General features: G+C 32.2%; 2 protein-coding genes across 2 annotated transcripts; both read left to right on the forward strand.

Moving 5' to 3' along the window:
• The first annotated feature begins 5,248 nt into the window (after positions 1–5,248).
• LOC122722369 (probable LRR receptor-like serine/threonine-protein kinase At3g47570) lies at positions 5,249–14,405 on the forward strand. Its single transcript, XM_043952980.1, has 4 exons — positions 5,249–7,511; positions 12,410–13,019; positions 13,127–13,556; positions 14,292–14,405. The coding sequence occupies exons 1-4, from the start codon at positions 5,433–5,435 to the stop codon at positions 14,311–14,313; spliced, it is 3,141 nt and encodes a 1,046-aa protein (XP_043808915.1). The 5' UTR covers positions 5,249–5,432; the 3' UTR covers positions 14,314–14,405.
• A 9,871-nt stretch (positions 14,406–24,276) lies between these two features.
• Positions 24,277–25,972, forward strand: LOC110606245 (receptor kinase-like protein Xa21). Its single transcript, XM_021744997.1, has 5 exons — positions 24,277–24,394; positions 24,523–24,598; positions 24,730–24,917; positions 25,282–25,440; positions 25,500–25,972. Exons 1-5 carry the CDS (start codon positions 24,277–24,279, stop codon positions 25,970–25,972), a joined length of 1,014 nt encoding a protein of 337 aa, XP_021600689.1.
• Positions 25,973–26,540: the final 568 nt, after the last annotated feature.

A 26,540-nucleotide genomic window follows, 5' to 3' on the forward strand; every position in this document is an offset into this window, starting at 1 on the left:
TTATCTGTTTGATTCCCGGATTTAAAGCTGGGCTCTGTTCGTTAAGTATATTTATGCCCATAACATAGTCCATAACACATCTCGTCTGGAAATTAGAGTTCAAATATGACTCTGTTCCTTATCCTTCTATAAACTTGATCATGACCACATTTGATCTCAGAATGTGGATTCCAAATTGGATTTTTCTCTTGTTATTCTCCAATACTACCAAGATAATAAAATTTTTACGAATCAACCTATTTTAAACGAAATCAAACTCAATATCTAAGTATTTTGTAATATTAAAGCTGCATAATTGTGTATATTATCAATTCCCTTAGACTTAGATCAGACTTGCCCTCAAGTATGTACTTATTAATCAGAAAAGACTCATAAAAGCTATCCATAATCAATGGCTCACAAAGTTAACTTAACTTATTTCAAACAACCAGCATTTCACAGCAAAATCTCATCAATGTATATAAATCATAAAAGAAATACCAACACAATCTTCGAAACTGAAATGTAGCAAACTCATTCTTAATATATGACCATGCAATTAAGTTCAATCAAATTCTTAAGTTAGTGCATAAAGAAACACATACCCAACCAACCAAGAAAATCTCTTAAAATTATAATTTTCACCAGAGAACCTAGGAATCCAGTTTTTATTTATTTTATCATTTTTATTTTTATTTTTATTTTTATTTTTATTTTTATGGTCTTGGTTCGAGATTTTTTTGCTCCTATGAGGGTATACTCTGTTAGGAAACCCAGAGATTACTATAACCCAAAACACGCAGCGGAAAATAAAAATCTTTGTTTCCCTTCCAGGATCCAAGTGCTTTGTTTATTTGGAAAGGAAGGATAAGAGACTAACCTGTTAGACTCGACGAGAAGATACAGTTCCGGACTGATAGTGCTGCTTCTGAAAAATGAACACCCTCAATGGTATCTACATGAAAGCTTCCGTCTAGAGTGTTAGCTCTCTCAACGGATGGATAAGCTATGTGCTCCCCAATCTGCAGCCCAGAAAAATGATTACTCCAAAAACCTTGCTTTCGCGATTGAAAAAAAAGTATTTTATTCATTTTTCAGTCTTTTCATTTTTCCACACTTCTTTTCATAAAAGTGTTGTGTTTATAACCAACTATCACAATCTCGCAGATACTCAAATATCTATGTGATAAGTCCATTTTGAAAAGGAAAACTGAAAAATCTTTTATCTGTAACAATTACAGATAGACTACAGATCTTTTAAATATTATTACCTTAGAATAATAAATAATTAATAATAATAATAATATCTTTATTATTATTAATTATACTAATGGGCTTTTAGCTCATTAATATGACATAGCACATCAACGATGTTTTTTTGTGTGCGACTCAATAGGCTCACATTAATTGGCAATAGACCCAGTTCCACAATGCCCATAAATCATAAGCGGCCTCTAGCAAGACATTATGACTACCCAATTAATATGAGGATTGATAGTCCGATAAAGCCTAATAAATAGAACATGTATTAATCCTTTTGTCACATTATATCTAGTTTGAACATAAGTCATGGTCAATGTCAAACTTATAATATTCAAACTTATGATTTCTCGATCTCTAAGCATACTGATAAAACCAAATGATATTGATCACACTATCAATTCATTTGAGTACGGCCATACATTTCTCAGTCTCACTTATCGAGGGAGCCAGAAGATATATCTCTCAAAGAAAGGGACAAATTATATCTTGATTGTTCAATATCCTCTACATAATTTCTATTATACTCAATCATAACCTTTATTATGGAGAGGCTAAACTCTTTTATTCAGTTGAAGGTTAATTAAATTGAGGTTTATTTAAAGTTGTGAGGTTTTATTCCTAATTTTTATTCATCTTATTTCTATTTTCAATTAATTTCTATTTTGGGAAAAACCGTCTATATTGTTACCTCTTAAAAATTCAAGAGACTTATTGAATCTCCTAGGAAGACAACATATTACTAATTAACCCAGGTAAATATGTAATTGTTTAATTGGGTTAATACAAATAGCAATTAGCATATTCGTTTATGTTAAATAATTAATTGATTTGATTTAAATAATTCACTTGTTATTATTGATCAAATTTGGATTATTCTCTCTTAAAACAGTTAATTAATTAAATCTACACGCTTAATGGGATTATTAATTAACTAAAAATTAATTTAAGTGCTACGCAGATTAATTTAATCGTAAAGAAGAATTGGTGGGATTCGCTTGTTTGAACACTATAACCAAACAATAGATAATTAAATGAACTATCTCTTTAATCAATGATCAATTGCAAACCTCTCAATTTCGATTTCTTTAGCTGAGTTTTCTTCATTAATTATTTGTTTCATAATTCCAATAGCATTATTTTTTTCTTCTTTAATTCTCCTTAAAATCTATTTCTCCTTAAAATCTATTTCTCCAAACAACAATTTTCTTGTTCTTTCTTTTTGTTTTAAACTGTTCTTCTTATTCTACTTGTCATTCAATTAAACAACTTTAAAGTCTATGTGAGATTGACACTCATTTACTCTATCTACAAAATCTTTTAATTTAAGAAACAAGAAAATTAGTTTTAATTGATGGATTCAACGCCCATTAAATTTTGGTGCAATTGCTAGGGACCTTTAAAAAGTTTGTTTTTATTTTTATGACTAGGTCTGATAATAGTAGAATCCAGTTTGATTCAAAAATCGAGAAGACCACAAAATGGTTGAGAAAAGCAACCAAGTTGCAAAAACAGGCCAATTTGGAAGCCTCTCAACTGCTTGGCCGAACCCCTCTACATGAGACCACCGAAGACCCCATGTCTTCAACACCAACCGAACCACCAGTTGAGCCCAACCGAAGAGACACGATAGCCGCAACTGTTGTCGAAGAGCAACCTCTTTGCATCACATACCCAATGTTAAACGCACTCCTGGAATTGCGAACAGGTATGATTCATATGTTATCAAAATTCTAAAGGTTGGAGAATGAAGACCCACATCATCATCTAAAAGAGTTTTACGGGGTTTGTTCAAGTATGAGACCATAGGGGATAATTGACGAATAAATCAGGTTAGTAGCTTTTCCTTTTACTTTGATTGAATTTGCTAAAGATTGGCTCTACTATTTGCCCCCAAGATCAATCACCACTTGGGCGAAAATTAGAGACTTGTTTTTAGAAAGATTTTTTCCGGCATTTAAAGAATCATCTATAAGGAAGGAAATAAGTGGAATCAAACAAAGTAAAAATGAAACTCTCCATGAATATTGGAAATGTTATAAGAAATTAATTGCAAGCTTTCCAAAATATGGAATCACTCCAAAACAAATCAACCTTCACTTCTATGAAGGACTTTTGCCATTAGAAAGGAGAATAATAGATTCTACTAGTGGAGGATCCATTGCGGAAATGAAACCTGAAAAAGGTAAAACTTTAATCTCAAAATTGGCTGCCAACTCTAGAATAGTATGGCCGAGATGAGGACATTCTTAGGAATGCGAATGAGGTAAGTATTGCATCTTTAGATTCTAAAATTTTACAACTTACCTTTGCAATTCAACAATTAGATGTAGAAAATAATGTATGGACTTGTGGCATTTACAAACAAGCCAACCATCCCACAGATATGTGTTCTACCCTTCAGGAAGGTGAGCAACAAGTTAATGACATTGGAAGGTTCAATGGACAACAAAAGAAGTATGATCCGTTTTCAAATACGTACAATCCAGGATCGAAAGGTCATCAGAATCTTAGTTATGAGAATAGACAACAAAATTTTCAGCCAAGACCAAATTATCAACCTGCAAAATCAAGTATGTCTCTAGAAGATATTGTACAATCTCTTGCTAATAGCACTCTTACTTTTCAATAAGAAACGAAATTGAGCATTCAAAATTTGGAAAATCAAGTGAGCCAACTTGCTACATCATTGAGCAAGCTGGAATCTTAAGGGAAATTGCCCTCCCAAACCGTTCCAAACCCAAAACAGAACACAAATGCAATTACATTACAAAGTGGGAAAGAATTGGTATAAGGCCCAAGACAGAACAACAAAATTGGTGCCAGAAGCAGAATTAGAAATTTCAGCAGAAAACCAGCCTCAGAAATCAGAGTAGAATATCCTGTAATTCAGGTAAACCATCCTCCTTTTCCTGAAAGACTTGCTCAATCCAAAAGGGAAAGGGAAGAAAAAGAGATCTTGGACATTTTTTGCAAAGTCCAGACCCCTTCCTGAAACCATAAAGCAAATACCCAGGTATGCTAAATTTCTAAAATATCTTTGCAATAATAAAAGAAAATTGTATGGGCATGAAAAGATTAAAGTAGGTGAAATAATGTCAGTTGTACTTCAAAGAAAATTACACAAAAATGTAAAGATAAGGGAATGTTTGCAATATCATGTAAAGTTGGTAACTTTGAAGTTAGGAAGGCAATGTGTGATTTAGGAGCTTCCATAAATATTATGCCTCTGTCTGTTTATTTATCTTTAGATGCAGGACCTTTGAATCAAATTGGAATTACACTCCAACTCGCTGATAGATCAATAGTATATTCTAAGGGGCGTATTGGAGGATGTCTTGATTCAAGTGGAGAAGTTAATTTTTCCAACTAACTTTTTCTTCTTGGAAATGGAAGATGATAGTTCATCCAACTTTACCAATTTGTTGCTAGGGAGACCATTCCTCAGCACAGCTAGAACAAAGATTGAGGTACATGAAGGCACGCTCACGATGGAATTCAATGGAGAAGAGGTAAAAAATTTCTATGATGCAATGAAATATCCTGATGATAATTGTTCCATTTGCAGTATACACATTTGTGAGGGTCTCGCCCAAGAAGTGTTTGAACTAAGCAATGAAGACAAGTTGGAAGTGGTTCTAATCGAAAACTTGACAATGGACTATCTTAGCAATGGCACATCACAGTTTGATGAAGAAATAGTCCGCTCATTGGATGCTTTCAGCTACAAGGCATCGAAACTCGATTTAAAAACACTTTCAGCTCATTTGAAATATGCATTTTTAAAGAGTAATAACACACTTTCCGTCATAATCTCCTTCAAGTCGAATCCTTTAGAAGCAAGGAAGTTGATTTGAGTGCTGAATGAATACAAAGATGGTAGTAGATGAAGCTTAGCATGTCACTAAAAGTCCGGCCTAGGACAGCAAACAAGGGAACTAATTGGGAGGTAACCCAAGTGATCAAGTATAATTTAGCCACATCTATTTATTAAGGTAGATAGAAGTTGAGCTGGTAGTCTTTGATCCTTTGACATATTCAACAAATATCATTATTATTCATCTATGAAATTTTCAACACTGGGCTTGGACTACTGAAATCGACTTTTAAAATAATTTTTTCTATATAGTTTTCCATGCATCTCACTTTTGGATTCACCCAACAATTCTACCACCTGCTATCTGCCTCTTCACATGAAGTTCAACAAACCCAGAAACTTTTATGCACTTGTATATCTATTAGTGTTTCTTTTCTTCTCTCTTAACTTTGGATGCCTTCGAGCCAATGCTTCATCTGGAAAAGAGATTGATCAACTTGCTTTGCACAAATTCAAACAAGGAATAATTAGTGATCCATATGGTGTCTTCAACTCATGGAATAATTCTCTTCATTTCTGCAACTGGACTGGAATCACATGTGGCCGTCGCCATCAAAGAGTCACCTCCTTGGTCTTAGAAGGGCATAATCTGGTTGGATCTATATCACCACATATTGGCAACCTCAGTTTTCTCAGATTCATCAACCTCCAAAACAACAGCTTCTATGGTGAAATTCCACAACAAGTTGGCAAGTTATTTCGACTACAAGAATTTCTTCTTGCAAATAATTCATTACAAGGTGAAATTCCATACAACTTGACTCGCTGCTCCCAACTTAAGATGATATATTTACAGCTGAATAATCTCACTGGAAAAATCCCAGCAGAAGTTGGTTATCTGACAAAGCTAGAGATGATTCAACTTAGTCGGAATAATCTGGTAGGAGAAATTCCACCTTCGGTAGGCAACCTTTCATCTCTTATGATATTTGCTGTTATGTTTAATAATTTAGAGGGAAGTATTCCAATTGAGTTGGGTCGATTAAAAAGCTTGAATATTTTCGCTGTTGGAGTTAATAGATTATCAGGTTTAATCCCTCCATCTCTTTTCAACATTACATCTTTGACTTATCTGGCAGTTACAAACAACCAACTTACTGGTAATCTCCCTGACAACATTTGCTTCACTCTCCCAAATCTTCAAAATGTCGTAATTGGTGGAAACTATTTCTCTGGCCCAATCCCAAATTCATTGTCCAATGCATCTCAGCTTCTAAGGGTTGATTTTTCTAGTAACAATTTTGTGGGACGAGTTCCCTCTAATCTTGGAAATTTACAGAGTCTGTTATGGCTGAACTTCGAGTTAAATAATCTTGGAAATAATTCTTCGAATGATTTGTTTTTCTTCACCTCCTTGACAAATTGTAGTAATCTAGAGACCTTGTCTATATACGATAATAATTTTGGAGGCGTTTTACCAAGCTCCGTAGCCAATTTTTCAACTAGCCTCATTAGGTTATATTTGGGAGTAAATGAAATCACTGGAGTTATTCCTGCGGCAATTGAAAATCTTGCCAACTTGATGGCATTGCATATGAACGAGAACCTCTTCACAGGTTTCATCCCTTCTCAGTTTGGAAAGCTTCAAAATTTGCAGTCACTATTTTTAAGTTATAATCAATTGTCAGGTCAAATTCCCTCCACCATTGGTAACCTCACTCAATTATCTGTTCTTGTGCTGTCAGGAAACAAATTAGAAGGAAGCATTCCTTCAAGTATTAGAAATTGCCAACATTTGTACAGTCTATATGTTGCAGAAAATAGACTAAGTGGAGAGTTGCCTAAGGAAGTTTTAGGACTTTCTTCCTTATCAAAATCATTAAACTTATCTCTAAACTCTTTCAGTGGGAACTTACCAACAGAAGTGGGAAAGCTTAAAAATGTAAATATGCTGGATATCTCCGAAAATAATCTTTCAGGCGAAATTCCCAAAGCTATTGGTGATTGTGTGAGCCTAGAATATCTTTATATGCGAGGAAATTTTTTCCAAGGAACCATCCCTTCATCATTAGCTTCCCTTAAAAGCCTTCAACGATTAGATCTTTCACGAAACAACTTGTCTGGACAAATACCCAAAGATCTCCAAGAAATCCCTTACCTTCATCTCTTGAATCTTTCTTTCCATGATCTTGAAGGAGAGTTACCAAAAAGAGGAGTATTTGCTAATGTCAGTGCGTTGTCACTGATTGGGAATAACAAGCTTTGTGGTGGTGTCCCAGAACTCGGTTTGCCAGATTGCCCGACTGGAATCATGAAGAAAGTGAAATTCCATGCTATTAAGCTATTAGTCATAATTGCTTGTGTGGTTCTATTTGTGCTTTTGATTCTCATCCTTTTTCTTATTCTTTGGATGAGAAAACTAAGAACCAAGCCTTCTTTTGCACCCTTAGAGACAAACCACTGTTAGTTATTAAACTTGTTTTGTTTATTTTATTTGCTGTCATAAGCTTCTGCTAAAAAATTGCAGCAGTAAGCATTTAGTTTTATTTGTTTGTTATTTCTCCATAATGTTAGGATTAGTTTGTTATGAGGTTGAACTAGTTTTTAGGAAGTGGAATTAGTGGAAGTAGTGATAGCTGAATTATAGCAGAACCTGTTTTGTTTTTCTATTATATAAAGAAAACGGTGTCAGTTGCATTGGTGCAACACACCACAAAAAGATTGAAAATATTGAGAGTCTTTGCTTGTTCTTTATTTCTATTTTTGCTAACATTTGGTATCAGAGCCACAAGATCAAGGCCTGTTTTCGTTGATGTCTCATTTAGAAATTGAGCGATCAAGAAGAGAGCAAAGAGAAAGAGAACAAAAACAAAGAGAAGAAAAGAGTGATACTGGAGATGGTACCTCGAATGAAGTAAGTGTGAGGATTCAAGAGAAGGAAGGGTCAGTCACGCTTAAATACCCAATGCTGACCAGAAGTAACTACGCAGCTTGGGCAATTAAGATGGAAGTTTTCATGATGGCACAGGGTGTTTGGGAAGCAATCGAAACACCTGAAATTGTAGATAGCCGCAGAGATAAGATGGTTTTGGCAGCCATTTATCAAAGCATAAGTGAAGATGTGCTGCTACAGCTGGGAGCCAAGAAAACTGCCAAGGAGGCATGGAACATGTTGAAAAACATGAATCTCGGTGCAGAAAAGGTGAAGGAGGTTCGAACGCAGACTCTCTGGCGTGAATTTGATGATCTCAAAATGGGTGACTCAGAAAGTGTTGATGAGTATTCTGGGAAACTCACTATCATTGTTAACAAATTAAGAGGCCTCGGAAATACTGTGGAGGACGTTAAAGTGGTAAAAAAACTTCTGCGATCTACCTCTGCAAAATTTCTTCAAATTACCTCTACAATTGAGGAGTTTAGTGATCTCAATTCGAAAACTGTCGATGAGATCATTGGATCCCTCAAAGCACATGAAGAAAGGTTGCAAGGTTTTGGAGATAAGGATGAGACTGTTCTTTTCACTCGTGCAGAATGGAAGGCACGAGAGAACTCAAATTCCTCGAAGAAAGAAGTAAGGGATCAAGGCAGTTCGCGAGGTGGCAGGGGTAGGGGTCGTGGAAGAGGAAGAGGCCGAGGAAGAAGTGATTCATACCAAGGAGCTGAAGGAGGGTCACAAACTCAGAAGAAAAAGTTTGATAAAAGTAAAATCAAATGCTACAGTTGTAAACAAATGGGGCACTTCGCATCGGAGTGTTCTAACAAGACTGAACAACTGAACCTGGCGGAAAAACAGAAGGATGAGGAGTCTTCACTGCTTATGATAGAAACGTGTGAAGTGCAAAACACACATGATGGACAAGCTGAGTTGGTGATGTTGAATGAAATGATCGTACCTCCACCTTCAAATACTGGAGCCGAAAATTCCTGGTTTTTGGATACAGGCGCGAGCAATCATATGTCTGGAGAAAGGAAGATGTTTCATAGGCTCGACACATCGATTGTGGGAAAGGTACGCTTTGGAGATAATTCTGTAATAGAAATCTGTGGTCGAGGGATAGTGCTCTTTAAATGTAAAACTAATGAGCACTTGATCTTGTCACAAGTTTATTACATACCCAAACTTAAAAGCAATATAATAAGTTTGGGTCAGCTGGATGAGAGTGGAAATAAGGTAGTTATTGAAAATGGTATAATGAAAGTTTATGATAAAGCCCGGAGCTTAATTATCATGGTGAACAGGCAATCTAATAGATTGTATGTAGCGAAGCTGAGTCTTGCAAAGCAGGTGTGTTTAATGGCGAAAATTGAAGATGAAGGATGGCTCTGGCATGCTCGGTATGGCCATCTGAATTTCCACTCATTGAGACAATTAACTAACAGAAGATTGGTAGAGGGGTTGCCGAAAATAACCCAAGTTAATCAGTTCTGTGATGGATGTTTAATTGGGAAGTTGCACAGAATTCCTTTTCCACGAACAGCAAATTATCGTGCAAAGGAACCGCTGGACCTCATTCATGGAGATTTGTGTGGACCGATTTCTCCAACAACATTTGGAGGTAACAGATATTTTTTATTATTGGTAGATGATTTTTCTCGTTTCATGTGGGTGTTCTTTTTGAAGTATAAGAGTGAAACGCTAGTTGTGTTCAAAAAGTTTAAAACCAGTGTTGAGGTAGAAAAGGGCAAGAAGATTAAAAGTTTCAGGACAGATCGAGGAGGAGAATTTGTGTCCACTGCCTTCAAAGAATTTTGTGAAAAGGAAGGCTTGAAGAGGTTCCTTACAGCACCATACTCGCCACAACAAAACGGTGTGGTGGAAAGGCGAAATCAGACAGTTGTGGAAATGGCCAGGTGCATCCTAAAGAGCAAGGAGATGCCCGCAAAATTTTGGGGAGAAGCTGTTAAAACTGCAGTCTACATCTTGAACAGATCACCAACGAAAGCTGTTGAAATAGGTACTCCATATCAAGCTTGGTATGACAAGACACCAAAGGTTCATCACTTTAAAATCTTTGGTTGTCTTGCTCATGTCAAAAATATCACTACACATCTTCCTAAACTTGCTGATAGCAGTATAAAGACAGTTATGTTGGGATATGAAGAGGGTAGCAAAGCCTATAGACTACTAGATCCATTGAAGAACATAATAATTGTGAGTAGAGACGTGGTGTTTGAAGAGGAGAAGCAGTGGTCTTGGAATAAAAACTCAACTGGCGTTGAAAAAGAAAGTGGAACGTTCACTGTTCATTTTTCAGAAAAACAGAGTAGAACAGAGGAGGAAAACAGCGAACAAATCGAAGTTGATCAAGGTGAAAGACAAACAGAGTCATCATCGTCAACTTCGACAACGCCAGAAATCACTACATCAGCTTCATCCTCAAGCTCATCAACACCGAAAAAGTTCAGATCTATAGAAGATATTTATAGAGAGCTGAACGAAGCAGAAGAGGCAGTCGTTGGTCTTTGTTTTCTTTCTATAGAAGAGCCAACCTCATATGAGGAAGCTTCTAAGAACGAAAACTGGGTAGATGCAATGAAATCAGAAATTTTTTCAATTGAAAAGAACGGTACTTGGGAGCTTGCAGATTTGCCGAAGAATCAAAAGGCAATTGGAATGAAATGGGTTTTTAAGTTAAAAAGAAATCCAGAAGGGAAGATTGTGAAGCACAAGGCGAGACTTGTGGCGAAGGGATATGCACAGCAGTTTGGTGTAGATTATGGCGAAGTCTTTGCACCAGTGGCCAGATTAGAAACAGTACGTCTAATTTTGGCATTTGCAGCAATGAAGAACTGGGATGTACATCACATGGATGTAAAGACAGCCTTTCTGAATGGCGATTTAAAAGAGGAGGTGTACGTTGTTCAGCCAGAAGGATTTGTTGATAAAGAAAATCCAAATAAGGTATTAAAACTCTATAAAGCCTTGTATGGATTAAAACAGGCTCCTAGAGCCTGGAATTTTAAACTTGATCAGAGTTTGCAGTTTCTTGGTTTTATTAGATGTCCACAGGAACATGCACTTTATAAAAGAGTAAATGGAGATGAAATGTTGATGATTGGCACATATGTGGATGATCTAATTATAACTGGCTCAAATAAAAAAGTTATAGCTCAATTTAAGAAGGAAATGCAGAAGCAATTCGAGATGAGTGACCTCGGATTATTGAGCTATTATTTGGGCATAGAAGTACGTCAGAATAGTGATTCAATCACTCTATGTCAGGCTGGTTATGCAAAGAAAATACTGGAGAAGCTAGGATTGGGGGAGTGTAATTCTTGTTCAATTCCCATGGAGCCGAAAGTGAAGATGAGCAAGCATGGGAATGGAGAACCTGAAGTTGATAAAACTCTCTATAGAAGTGTGATAGGAAGTCTACGCTATCTGGTTAATACACGGCCTGATATAGCCTACTCTGTTGGAGTTGTGAGTAGATACATGGAGGCACCTACAACCTCACATCTTGCAGCAGTAAAGCAGATTTTGAGGTATATTAAAGGTACTCTGAATTTTGGTTGTATCTATAGCAAGAAACTGTCAAATTTGGAGTTAGTAGGATTTAGTGACAGTGATATGGCTGGCGATATTGATGATCGGAAAAGTACAACTGGTGTATTGTTTTATTTGGGTGAAAATCCTATAACCTGGGTATCACAGAAGCAGAAGGTGGTAGCCTTGTCATCTTGTGAAGCTGAATACATAGCTGCCACGGCTGGTACTTGTCAAGGAGTTTGGTTGAGCAGAATTTTAAGAGATATTAGTCAACAACAGGTGAAACCGAAGCTTAATGTAGATAATAAATCGGCAATAGCGTTGGCTAAAAATCCAGTCTATCACGATCGAAGTAAGCATATCGATACCAGGTTCCATTTTATCCGTCAATGTGTTCAATCTGAAGTTATTGAGCTAGAGTATGTAAATACAAATGAACAGTTAGCGGACATTCTGACCAAGCCGTTAGCAAAACAACGGTTCTTGGAGTTGAGGGAGAAAATTGGTCTGAAGAAGATTGAGACAGTATAGCCAACAAGTTTAGGGGAGTGAATGTTAGTTATTAAACTTGTTTTGTTTATTTTATTTGCTGTCATAAGCTTCTGCTAAAAAATTGCAGCAGTAAGCATTTAGTTTTATTTGTTTGTTATTTCTCCATAATGTTAGGATTAGTTTGTTATGAGGTTGAACTAGTTTTTAGGAAGTGGAATTAGTGGAAGTAGTGATAGCTGAATTATAGCAGAACCTGTTTTGTTTTTCTATTATATAAAGAAAACGGTGTCAGTTGCATTGGTGCAACACACCACAAAAAGATTGAAAATATTGAGAGTCTTTGCTTGTTCTTTATTTCTATTTTTGCTAACAACCACCTGCTAAAGGTATCTTATAAAGACCTTTATCAAGCAACAGAAGGGTTCTCTTCTACAAATTTAATTGGTTCAGGGAGCTTTAGCTCTGTGTATAAAGGATTTCTACCTCAAGTTGAAAGACAAGTAGCTATTAAGGTACTCAACCTCGAGCAAACGGGTGCCATTAAGAGCTTCATGGCTGAATGCAATGCACTGGGTAATGTAAGGCATCGAAATCTTGTTAAGCTCATAACTTGTTGCTCCAGTTTAGATTATAAATCTAATACATTCAAAGCCTTGATTTTGGAATATATGGGGAACGGAAGCCTAGAAAAGTGGTTGCATCCATGTGAAAGTGGTGAAAATCAACCAAGAAGCTTGACCCTTCTTCAGAGGCTTGATATTGCCATTGATGTGGCATCAGCATTACATTATCTACATGATCTTTGTGATAAGCCTACCATTCATTGTGACATAAAGCCAAGCAATGTTCTTCTTGATGATGATATGGTTGCTCATGTAAGTGATTTTGGTCTAGCAAAACTTTTCACAACAAATGACGATTCATCTCTAAGTCAAACCAGCACGATTGGAATCAAAGGAACCATTGGCTATGTTGCTCCAGGTAATTAACAACTATATAATCTATCTTCATCTATTCTTATTCCTTTTTTTTTTTCTTTTAAGTTATTAATATTCATGCTAATGTGATTATTTTTATAATACATGCAGAGTATGGAATAGATGGTTTAGCTTCAAAAGAAGGAGACGTTTATAGCTTTGGGATTCTTGTACTAGAGATGTTATCAGAAAGAAGACCAACAGATGAAATATTCAAACGGGGATTAAATCTCCATGACTATGCAAAGGCAGCATTGCCAAAAAGGGTTTTGCAAATTGTGGATCCAACCCTTCTCCCTATAGAAAGATCAAGTGAAGAATATGAAGACGATGAAATAGTGGAAGCAGAAGGAACCAATCACCATGGGAACTTGAGCCAATGCCTAGTTTCAATGTTGGAAATTGGAGTTGCATGTTCAAAGGAATCTCCTATGCAACGAATGAATATGGCAGATGTCATCAAAAAATTGCACTTGATAAAGAAAACTTTTCTAGATACTCGGATATTTAAAAGCAGAGCAAAAGAGAAAGTGATTGAAAGGTAATTATCGAATTTAACTTAATGATTAAATATATCTTAAATTAATTTTGCATATTTTTTAATTATATTCCATTTCTAATGTTATTAATTTATTAATTTTGTTTTTAATTATTATCCCGTCTAGAAAATATGGGCACAATTCTATTTTGACTTGCATTAAGATTATCAAAAATATTGAATCTTAGTGCATTGAACATCATTCTGCCATGGAAGTTCTTATAAGGCCTAACAACAATAAAAATTATGACCTTTACGTTATTTTATATCTTAAATCTATAAATTTTAATTTCAGCATAATAAATTAACTTTTAAATCTTCATTTATTTACAGAAAATAATTTATATTTAAAAAATATTTCTTTTGAAAAATATTTTTTAATGAATTAACTTATTTATTATTACTTAATTTTCATTTAAAAATAAAATTTATTAATAAATTTATATAAAGAGACCTTAATAAAGATCTAAAGACACAAAAAATAATTTTATTTTTCTATTAATCAGAAAAATATTCAGTTAACTAAATTTTTTGAGCGTTTCAAACGTCAGAAAATACGAAAAATATTAAACAAATTTTATGTAGTTTGTATTTAAAATATATATATATTTTGTTAAATTTTTATTATTTTTTTTAATTTTAAAAAAAATGATGTATATATATATATTATGTCAATTTTTTTTTATTAGACCTTCGTTTATTTACTTTACTAACTTTATTTACTTACAAAAACTACAGGTGCTTATCCTTTCAAGACTAAGTCGGACTGAACAAATGTTCACTTTTTTAAATTGTGATCAATGCAAAATCTATGTTCCTTTATTGTTCTCAAGTTTTGTCTTGGTTCTTGTTTTTGTTTTTCCTCAATGCTGAATACTGGTGCTAATAAATTAATATTGATGCTTTACTGAATAAGTTGTCTCATGCAATTTACTAAAATGCGTTTGGTTCCATTTTATTCTACAAAATTACATGAAATTTTACTATGTAAACTTTTTGAATTAAATTATATGTAAACTTTTTTAATTTACTTCCTTAGCCAACGTGGGATAGAATTCTATATCATTACCATCACCAATATCACCGTTGCTGCTTGCAGTGCTACCCCCCCATCAATACTACTCTACCACTGGCATTATCGATGTCAGTACCACTACTGCGACCACCATTTCACTATCTTTATTATTGTCTTCCTTGCCATAACCGTTGGCTGACACCTCTACAGAACTTAGCCATTACCATCATACAAGTCTACCGCCATTATTCCCGCAACTAGATCCAGACATATGTTGATTTGATCATGAACTGGACAAAAAATGTAAAATTATTTGTAGAGTCCAACTTAATTCAATATGCAGGGAAGTCCAGCTCAACCCTATAATTAATCAAAATAGCTCATCTCATCAAAGTTTTTATTTATAAAATTATTTAATATAATAATTTAATAGCATCATATCGGAGCTCTAAAAATAAAATAAAATGAATAAATTACTTAACAATACAATCCAAAATACTGAAAAAAAATATAGGTTAAGACTTTAAAAGAAAATGCTCTACTAGCAATTTGAAAAAAATTATTAAAAAGGATAATAGATTAGATATTGAATATTAAAATAATTTATATATATATATATATACGACTGACACGACCTAATATAAAATATACATGTAGATATGACACAAATAATACACTAAAACTCACACAAAGATAATAAGAAACCACACGCGTACTCACACATGCATACATAATATATTAAATACATATGGGAGTTGACTCCGACTACAACTCTATTAATACAACAAGTCTAGTGATATTAACTCAAAGTAATTTCTATTAATTCCAAAGGATAACGAGTTCAACGCAGATCGATCCACTCTGACTTTCAATACTTATAAGAACTAGATCTCAAATGAGATTAACTCAAGCTAGCCTATCTATCCAAACCATATTTATAATATACTATATATACACTCATGCACCTAACTCTAAATTATCTCAAAGCAACATCCATAATTAATATTGATAAATAATTATGCAACAAGTATGATGTTTCTAACATATACATATTATGATGCATGAGTGTGCCAAAAATATATAAATAATATTGAAATTATAAGAATATTCAATATCTAATTCACTAATTTATCGATCCATTGCTATTGGTTTGACCGAAAAGAAAAAGATGACCGACACTGATACCAATAAAGATATATCGATTTCAATAAAATACTAATTATTAATAGAATAATAAAACTACAAAAATAAGAATAAAAATTTTAAGATTTTGCTAAAATTTCAGCAAAATTTTCTCTATACCTAAGACCAAACCTGTGCGAAAATACAATTTATATATATTAATAAATTTAATGGCTTCAGGCCCACAACACAAACTTATATTGTTTATCAAGAGCCTCCTAAAACTATATTACTATTGCAAAATTTTAATTTTAGCTCAAATACTAGACTTCTCTACTATTTTATAAATAATAAATACATTCTAAAATTTTAAAAATATTCATTAGAGTAATTAATTATAATATCTTGTAATTGCAAGTAACTTTACCCAATTATAGTCATATAATAATATTTAATTATGCATCAAAGTAAATATTAATATTATGATAAAATAATAATTTTAAGTTCAAGCTTACCAATACTAATTCTGACACTTGAAACGCATTTGGAGTGTCTAAAAATATTAAAAATGATTATAATATTGACCATCTTCGGAAGTTAGTTCGGGAGCTTGCATGTCTGGACCAAAATTGCAGTCTCGAGCCTAGGTGAAATTTCTCTTAAATGAAGGTATCTACGCAAAGCCTGTAATATTGCAAATAAGCTTATATTTTTATTTTATTGAAAATACGACTCTAAAGGATAAAAACTCACCGTTAAAATTATGGGTCTCTGAAATTTTAAGGTATAATAATTATAAAATTAGTATCAAATCTAAGCCCTCAACACGAGTAGTCCAATAATGGTTTTAAATTGTTTAGGTAATTTCTAATTTGACCTCAATCTAAAAGTAACTGTTATAGACTAAAAAATTTTAAACGCGGGTACTCACAAACTAAGATTATAAATCGCCAAAATTGGTTTTAAATCAAAATTTGAACCGAGAAGAATCTATAGTGATCAACCTCGCTGGAAAATGTGGTCAAAGTTGTAGAAAAATGATGAAAAATATTGTTGCCCTTGTTTTACGATTCTCACCAGAGAAGCACCATTTTTTGCCAGATAAATGGCAAGTGGGTGATAGAAAAAGTTGATGGAATTGCTTGGGTGGAGAGGAAGTTTCGAGGGTAGCCAAGTGGAGCTCCCATGGCTAAAGAAAGGCATGTATGAGGGGTAAGTTTGGTAGCTGAAGTAATCCGATGAACCTCCTATCAAATATCCGGGTCCTTGTAGATAGAACATGTACTAAGGTGAATAAGTTGATCCTGAGGTCTGAGAGTCTCCTATTCCTCCTTTAGACTCTCCCACACTATCTCTTTCTGAAATCATACCCAAATTTCCATCCTTCCTCTAATAATCTCCTATTGATTCTCTATCATATGGAGGCATGTTACCGAATTTTTTCTCCTTCTACTTACATCAAAATATTAGAATCATATGGTTCATGTAAATACATATGAACCCATAAAAATATAACATCTCATTAATGTACATGTGCATGTTCATGGCATTACACCTAATCATGCATTCATAACAGAACAGGATATTATATAATGTTCCTAATAGATATGTATTTTTCCTAATTATGCTTGCCCTATAATATCTATGAGTCTGACACTCTAAGTCTGACCACTCTGATATCAATCTATAACGATCCAAAAATCAAACTGCTACCGCACTTATATCGACTTAAGATTGTCAAAATCCATAGCAAGTCTACTATATATCCTAGTACACCTAATAAAATTTCAACACTATCTAAAAAATATATATAAAATATTTCCATAACGTGAACCAAACTCGATATGTGCATACATATATAATTATAAATATAAACCTATATTAGAGCCATCATCAAATGCTCCAGTATAGTCATCATTACATATGACAGTTTGATTCAAACATAACATAAATTTTAAAACTTTTACATACTAAGATCATCGATAAGGGGATCATAAAAGAATTTTCAGGCAAAGTACAATACTAAACTATAATAATATTACATGTCCACAACTAACTATTACACAAAGAACTATACCCAAGGAATCTATTGAACTCGCATGCTAACTATGATCTTGCAAACTTGGAGTTAGAAAAAAGGGATTAGCTACTATAGCCTAGTGAGTAGAAATATGGCATAAAACGGCTTAATAAAATATATGCTCATATATATATATCATAAGACAAACAAATCACAACAAGATGGACTTGTTACCAATAACCCTCTATAAAATCCAATAGTGCCCAGCTCACAACAGGTCCTCCTCAAGACTTTCTCTTAAATATAATATATTCATAATACCAGGGGCATAGAATGGGCATCCTAATCTTTCATTTACATAATGTCAGGGGCGTAGAATGGGTTCCGACCTAAACTTCCATATCCATCATACATAAATATATCGTATCATATCATGAAGGCTAATAGGTCATCCAATATCCATCCACAATAACAAGTAAATATGCAATGCATCATGTTCGTGAATCTAATGCAGAACAACCTATTCAAATATACATGCCATTCATAATACATGAGCATGCTTAAAACATTTGGTTTGATTAGATAAGAGTTTAGTTTGGTTCTACTTATCTTTTGTAGACACAAGCCTCACTCTATGGCAATTACCTTATTGCTGGCCTTTATGGTCTCCCAAGTCTAATTCTGTATAGACGGACCTGAATGAGGTACTAAAAAAAACTTTTACAACTCTTAAAACTAGTCTAAAAAACCTCTAGAAGTATATAAGAAATACATAGAAAAAATATTTAAAATAGCTAAATAGGAGATTTTTAGTAGCAGGTTCGACGGCTTAAAGTTCCCTCACAATCTTGAAAGTCCATCCTTCGGAGGCAGATTAGGCTGCAAAAGGTGACAACCTTTTCTAGTAGGTTCGGCGGCTGAACCTAGGTTCTTCTACAAGAAGAATCCAATTCTACCTTAATGCATCAACCCCTAAACTCAATCACAAACACATGCAAAAGCTAGAAACCATATTTTACAACATAGAAGGCCTCAAATCACTCAAACCTACTCTAATATTCAACATGCATTTATCAAAATGAGAAATCCACTAAATAATCAAATTTTAAACTTAAACCCTAGCCTCAAGCTTTGCATGCATTGGTAACTCACTTAAAACAACTTTACAATTGTCCTTAGAACTTCAAAACAAAATAGAAGAAAGATTTTAAACTTATCTCTTTGAAGAAAATACGATCACAACTAGTAAATTTGGAGGAGAAAGAGAAAAGCTCTAAAAGGGTTCCAATTGTAAGACTTAAGATTACCAAGCTAAAATCTTCGACCTCCAAGCAAGACAAGTTAAAATAATTTAGAGTCTGGCCATTTGAAACTTAAGAAGTAAGAAAATTTCAGAGAAAAAGATTAGAGCTCACCTCCCAAAATAGAGGAAAATATTTCTCCATTTCAAGTTGGAACCCTTTTATAGGTTCATTGAAAAAGGCACCTTTGGTGACTAAACATTTACCTTTGGTGGCTAAAGGTGCATTTAATTTTTATTTTTTTATTTTTTTTATAAATTTAAAATTACATTTTCAAAAGTACTAAAAATTCTTTTACAAAAAACTCATTTCACTTTTCTAAAATTTCTAGTTCCGAAATTCTAGATTCCAATAGAAATTCCATCAGAATTTGAATTTTCAACATCGAAATTTAGACGGGTATTATAGGTACTTCTGATTTTTAAGATTTCAAAAGTTATGAGTGGTTGATTTCTTTTGTTCTAGTGAAGAAAGATTGAAGTTTTAGTTCTACAAAGATTTTGAGATCTAAATCTCATTGTTAATCTTTATTTTTTTCTAATATTTATCCAATTTCAATTCTTTTATTATTATTATTTTGTTGATTGATCAATATGACCCGTTGTTCTTATTAGTAAGGTGATATATTCTTAGTTTAGATGCTTAAGTCCATAATTGTTTGAATTATTCAGAAATAAGTAACAAATTAATATAACCCGCTAAGCAATTGCATAATCTAACTTAAATTTACTATGTGGTTTGATTTGTTAGTTAGAATTAGATATCTCTTATTCTTACAACAGTTAATAAATTAAATCCAAAAGACATTCTTTGGGTTGTTTATTGATTACGATAATTAGTAAACCTTTTTTTAATTAATTTACAACTAAGGAGGGATTAATTGTGAGGAGTGTATCCCATAACTAAAATTAATTTATTGGAATGAATAAAGATTTAATTTTTTCAATAATAAATTTTTATAACTGAAATTAATCCTATTCTTTAACTGAAATTAATCCTATTATTCAATTGAAATTTATTTGTATGATTTTCTCTCAAGTTAATTATTTGGTTTTCTCTCATTACTGTCTTCTTGAATTGCATTGATTTTTATTTTAGTTGAATTCTTAATCAAAACCTCTCTTTTTTTCTTTCATTGATTTGTTTATTTTCCTAGTTAATGTTTAGAATTTTTAGTATGAATTCTATATAAATACGATATTATTCATCCTATATGCAATTTATATTTATTGAATTTAAATAAGTTATTTTTTATGGCTTTGATACCCATCAAAAAGTAGCTATTAAGGTACTCAACCTTGAGCAAACAGGTGTTATTAAGAGCTTCATGGCTGAATGCAATATAGTAGGGAATATAAGGCATCAAAATCTTGTTAAGCTCATAACATGTTGCTCGAGCATGGATTACAAATTTAATGGATTCAAAGCTTTAATTTAGGAATACATGGAAATAGAAGCCTAGAGAGGTGGTTGCATCCAAGTGGAGGTGGTGAGAATCAACCAACAAGCTTGAACCTTCTTCAGAGGATTAATATCACCATTGATGTGGCATCAACATTACATGATCTTTTTTATAAGCCTACCATTCATTGTGATCTAAAGCCCATCAGCACTCTTCTTGATGATGATATGGTTGCTCTTGTAAGTGATTTGGCCTAAGAAAACTTTTCACAATAAACAATGATTCATCTCTAAGCCAAACCAACACAATAGGAATCAAAGGAACCATTAGCTATGTTGCTCTAAGAAATTAACAACTATATAAGCTATCTTCCTCTATTTTTATTCTTTTTCTTCTACTTTTTCCACTTCCATTAATAGTCTTTTTTCTACTATGTCAAGAAAAAATATATGTTTTCCAATTACACTTTCTTATTTACAAAGCATAGAATTAGATAAATTTCCATTAATTATAGAAGATATCATAGACTTTTTTTTTCATATCCAACCCCATTTGTAGTTATGTGTTAGAAACCAAATAAATGTATATAACTTAAACAATTCTATTCTCACTATTAACTTTAACCTCTACCATCTCTTTTGCAAAGATTTATGTGTTAGTACAAATAATAAAAAATAATAAAAAAATGGTTTGTACGTGAGATTACCGTCTTTTAAAGAATTATATCCCAACTATATGGCAAATTGTTTTCAAGATTGATACAAAACCAATAAAATTCTATATTATGAACATAATAGAAAATAGTGTCTGAAGGAGATAAATTTGATAAAAATGAGTTATATCAAATTATCTAATTAATACATGTATTTATATTCCTAATTTGGACACAACTGTTTATAATAGTATTCAATTAAACAGATATGTCTTTTGGGACATAACTAATTTATAATAGTTATTAAAGTAACAGACATACGATTTAAGAGATTGAACAGTTATAAATATAAGGATTCTGTCATAAACTTTAGATGTGAGTTTGAGATGTGATTATATAGCTTTACTAACTATATCCAATGTTATATTCCTTACATGTTAATTTATTTTTAGTCAACAAATGGTAAAGTTATGAATGCTATGTTAATTTGATTACTTTTATAATTAATACATGCAGAATAAGGAATGGACGGTTTAGCTTTAAATGAAGGAGATGTTCTCAGAAAGAAAACCAGCAAATGAAATTTTTAAAGAGGGTTTAAATGTCCATGGTTTTGCAAAGGCAGCATTGCCAAAAAGGGTTTTGCAAATTGTGGATCAAACCCTTCTCCCTGTAGGAAGATCAAGTGAAGAAAATCAAGATGACGAAATGGTGGGTGCAGAAGAAACCAATCACCATGAGAAATTGAGCCAGATTATGGCAAATGTGAAACGGTTCCAAGCTTCAGTATTGGAAATTGGAGTTGGATGTTCAATGGAGTCTCCTAATTAGCAATCAATGGACTTCACTTGACACATCATTAATTAAAATTACAGGTACTTTTTGTAAACTCTCTTTGATATATCCAAACTAAAGAAATGCTGCTGGAAACTGTTGAAACTTTTCATTCATTGTCACATAGATGAAGACATATTATTTCCATTTTTTAATTTAGAATCTGAATAAATTTTCTTCAATTTTAGAAAAATTAGTATATATATTACGTCAAAATTCAAACTTATCGACGAAAATGTAAAAGGATACAAAAGTCAGGATTTTTATTGGCATAATTAGACCTTGCTTTATTTATTTAACTAACTTTATTTACTTTCAGGAGCTTATCGTTTCAAGAGAAGTATTAAATAAATTTTTACTTTTCTAGTTGTAATTTGTTTTCAGAAAATCATTTATATTTAAAAATGTTTTTATAAAAAATATTCAATTTATATTTTATTTTTTAATTTTAATTTAAAAATAAAATATATTAACAAATTTATATATATAATTTTTTAAATATAAAAAATAATTTTCTTTTTTCAAAAAAAAAAATATTTTGATCTGAAAATATTTTATATTAAATAATTTTTCTTAATATCTCTAAATAATAAAAATTATAAAAAATATTTTCTTAAAAATGTTTTAAGTGAAACAGACGCCTTATTGTTGTTATTTTTGTCTTTGTTTTTCCTCACTGTACTAAATTCTGATGCTAAGAAATATAAATGCTTTATTCAAATAAGTTGCCATGCATAAAGGTGTTTGGTTAAATTTCATTATATAAAATTTAAATGAATTCTATTTATCATATGATAATATAATTTAAAATATAAAATTTAATTAATTTACATATTCCGACAAAAAAAATTAAATTACATTTTAACTTTGATGTAAATATAATATTAATTTTTTAATTATTTATTTTAATATCACAATGAGATCAATGATTTTATACACATAAATAAAATAAATACTCAGAAGTTTAACTAAAACTCATCACAAGATTAATACAATAAGATCAATCTTATAAAAATTTGAGGATATTTTAATAAATTTTTAAAAATTTATAAATAAATTTATAATAATTGACCATCTTTAAAGACTAAGTTATAAATCACCTTGACTACTACGGCTTGACTAGCTTTTCCTCACTTTTGGCTAAATTTTTTTTTTTTTTTAATTACAGCTCTATTTACGATCGTTGCAAAATTATAAAAATGCTATTTTATTATAAATTTAACCTCAAATTTTAATTTAAAAACAAAGTAGTTTATATATATATATATATATATATATATATATATATATATATAATTAAATCGCATGATAATACTTATAATCAGAGTATTTGATGTTGATATTTCGTTTATTTCACAAAAAATAAATTATATGTAAAAATATTATAAGGAAAAATAACTTATTATTAATTGTTTGATTATAATTTTTAAAAATAAAAGATATTAATGAAATTAGTTATATATAGAAAGTTTAATAACGTTAATAAGATTTTAAAAACGTACAAAATTACTTTTTCTTTTAAAAGAAATAAATTATTTTCTTAAAAAGATTTGATTTTCTCCATAATCAGAAAAAGTAGTTTTTATTTATCAATTTTTTTTCATCTCTTATATTAAAAAATGTAAACATATTTTCTTATAAATTTCTTTTCGTGTAACAAATCATAGTTATTTTAGAATAAAAAATATATATAATTGGTACCCACACCAGCTTGTGGTTTTTTATTTAATATATTTATTAATTTTTCAGCAGACCTTGATTATAGTAGCCAAAAATAATAATCTAATAATTTCTTTATCTTTTAATAATAAAATATCAACTTTGATAATTTTACGATTCATAAAAAAAATAATATTAAAATTTAATGATCAAATTATAAAAAAAATAATCAGTAAAATAAATTATTTACAAATACTAATCTTTAAATTACAAACAATTTATCAAATAATAACATAATTTTTTTTATTTTCTATAGAGTAATTAATATAAATATTTAAATTTTTAATTAAATAAAAATAAAAACGCAATCAAATTCCATATCTGCAATCTGATATATCTGGACCTATGGACTATTGACATATCTGGACCTTTGGGGCTTGTATTCCTATCTCATCAATGAACTGAATTATTTTCTAGAAAAAAAAAAAAAAGGTTTTATTTCATTAATATTTTTGAGTTGGTTAAAAATCAGTTAGCCAAATTTTTTAATAATACTAAAAAATTCCCAATATATTTAAAAATTAATTATAAATTAGCGTCCATTCCTGTCAATATTCTGGGTAATCATTCTGGCTCTCTGCAAGCCTATGCTTCTCCAGATCACAAATTGATCAACTTGCTCTTCTCAAGTTAAAACAAGGGATAATCAGCGATCCACATGGTGTCTTCAACTCATGGAATAATTCTCTTCATTTCTGCAGCTGGACTGATATCTCTTGTGGTCGTCGCCATCAAAGAGTCACTGCCTTGCCTTGGTCTTAGCAGGCCAGGATCTGGTTGAATCTGTATCACCACATATTAGCAAATAGCAACCTTAGTTTTCTCAGGTTCATTGACCTCCTAAACAATAGCTTTCCCGGTGAAATTCCACAAGAAGTTGGTAAGTTATTATGTCTTGGTATAGACTATTTCTCTGGCCTAATCCCAGATTCCTTGTCCAATGCATCTCAACTTCAAATATTTGATATCTCTAGCAACAAGTTTGTTCGACAAGTTCCCACTGATCTTGAAAATCTGAAAAGTCTCTCATGTTTGAACTCCAAGATAAATAATCTTGGAAGTAATTCATCAAAAATGACTTGGTTTTCTTGACATCTTTGACAAATTGCAGTCATTTAGAAATGTTATCTTTTTCCATGGATCATTTTGGAGGTGCTATACCAAACTCAATCACCAATTTGTCAACTAGGCTCAATTATTTGTATTTGGGAGAAAATGAAATCACAGGAACTGTTCCTGTTGGGCTGGAGAATCGTATCAACTTAATTGGTTTGGCTATGGAAGACAACTCTTTCACCGGTATCTTCCCCTATCAATTAGGAAAGCTTCAAAAGCTACAATTATTATCCTTATTTAAAAATAAATTGTGAGGTCAAATCCCATCCTCTATAGGTAACCTTACTCAGTTATCCCTTCTAGACCTATCAAATAACAAATTGGAAGCAAACATTCCTTTAAGTCTTCAAAAATTGCCAAAAATTGAATCTTTTTGATATTTCATCGAATAGTTTCAGTGGAGACTTATGTAAAGAAGTTTTCAGCCTTACTTCCATATCAAAGGGACTAGACTTGTCTCAAAACTCTTTCACTGGGAACTTAGCAGCAGCAGTGGGAAAGCTTAAAAATGTAAATGCACTTGATATCTCACAAAACAATCTTTCAGGCGAAATTCCTAGAACCATTGGAGATTGCTTGAACCTAGAGTATCTTTATATGCAGAGAAACTTTCTCCAAGGAACCATCCCTTCATCTTTAGCTTCCCTTAGAGGCCTTCGATATCTAGATCTTTCACAAAACAACTTGTCAGGACAAATTCCGAAAGGTCTGCAAGAAATCCCTTTTATCTCCAATACTTGAATCTTTCTTTTAATAATCTTAAAGGAAAGGTACCAAAAAGAGAAGTATTTGCTAATGTTAGTGCATTGTCACTGATTGGGAATAACAAGCTTTGCGGTGGTGTCCCAGAACTTGGTTTGCCAAAATGCCCAACTAGATTCACGAAGAAAGTGAACTCCCATACTCTTATGCTAGGAATTGCAATTGCTTGTGGGGTTCCATCTGTGGTTTTGATTCTGATCCTTTTTCTTATTTTCTGGATGAAAAAGTTAAGAAGCAACTCTTCTTTTGCATCCTTAGCATTGAACCACCTTCTAAATGTATCATATAAAGATCTTTATCAGGCAACAAATGGATTCTCTTCTTGCAATTTAATCGGCTCAGGTTTCTTTAGCTCTGTGTATAAAGGATTTCTACCTCAAGTTGAAAGACAAGTAGCTATTAAGGTACTCAACCTTGAGCAAACGGGTGCTATTAAGGTACTCACTGGGGAATGCAAGACATTGAAACCTTGTTAAGCTCATAACATGTTGCTCAAGCATAGATTATAAATCTAATGAATTCAAAGCTTTAATTTTGGAATATATGGGGAGTGGAAGCCTTGACAGGTGGTTGCATCCAAGTGAAGGTGGTGAAAATCAAACAACAAGCTTGAACCTTCTTCAGAGACTGCATATCATCATTGATGTAGCATCAGCATTCAATTATCTACATGAACTTTGTAATAAACCTATCATTCATTGTGACCTAAAGCCCAGCAACGTTCTTCTTGATGATGATATGGTTGCTCATGTAAGTGATTTTGGTCTAGCAAAACTTTTCACAATAAACAATGATTCATCTCTAAGTCAATCCAGCACGATTGGAATCCAAGGGAACTATTGGCTATGTTGCTCCAGATAATTAACTATTTTTTTCCTCTACCTATACTTTCTTTAATAGTCTTTTTCTTTTTTATCATTTCAAGAAAAAATGATATGCTTTCCAATTGCTTTCTCTTTTATTAGTCCGTTTAGATAAATTTCCATTAACTAAAGAAAACTTTATAGACTACTATTTTATATGCATCTCTAACTCATTTTTAAT

This window comes from Manihot esculenta, chromosome 18, assembly GCF_001659605.2.
Source record: "Manihot esculenta cultivar AM560-2 chromosome 18, M.esculenta_v8, whole genome shotgun sequence".
NCBI lineage: Eukaryota > Viridiplantae > Streptophyta > Magnoliopsida > Malpighiales > Euphorbiaceae > Manihot > Manihot esculenta.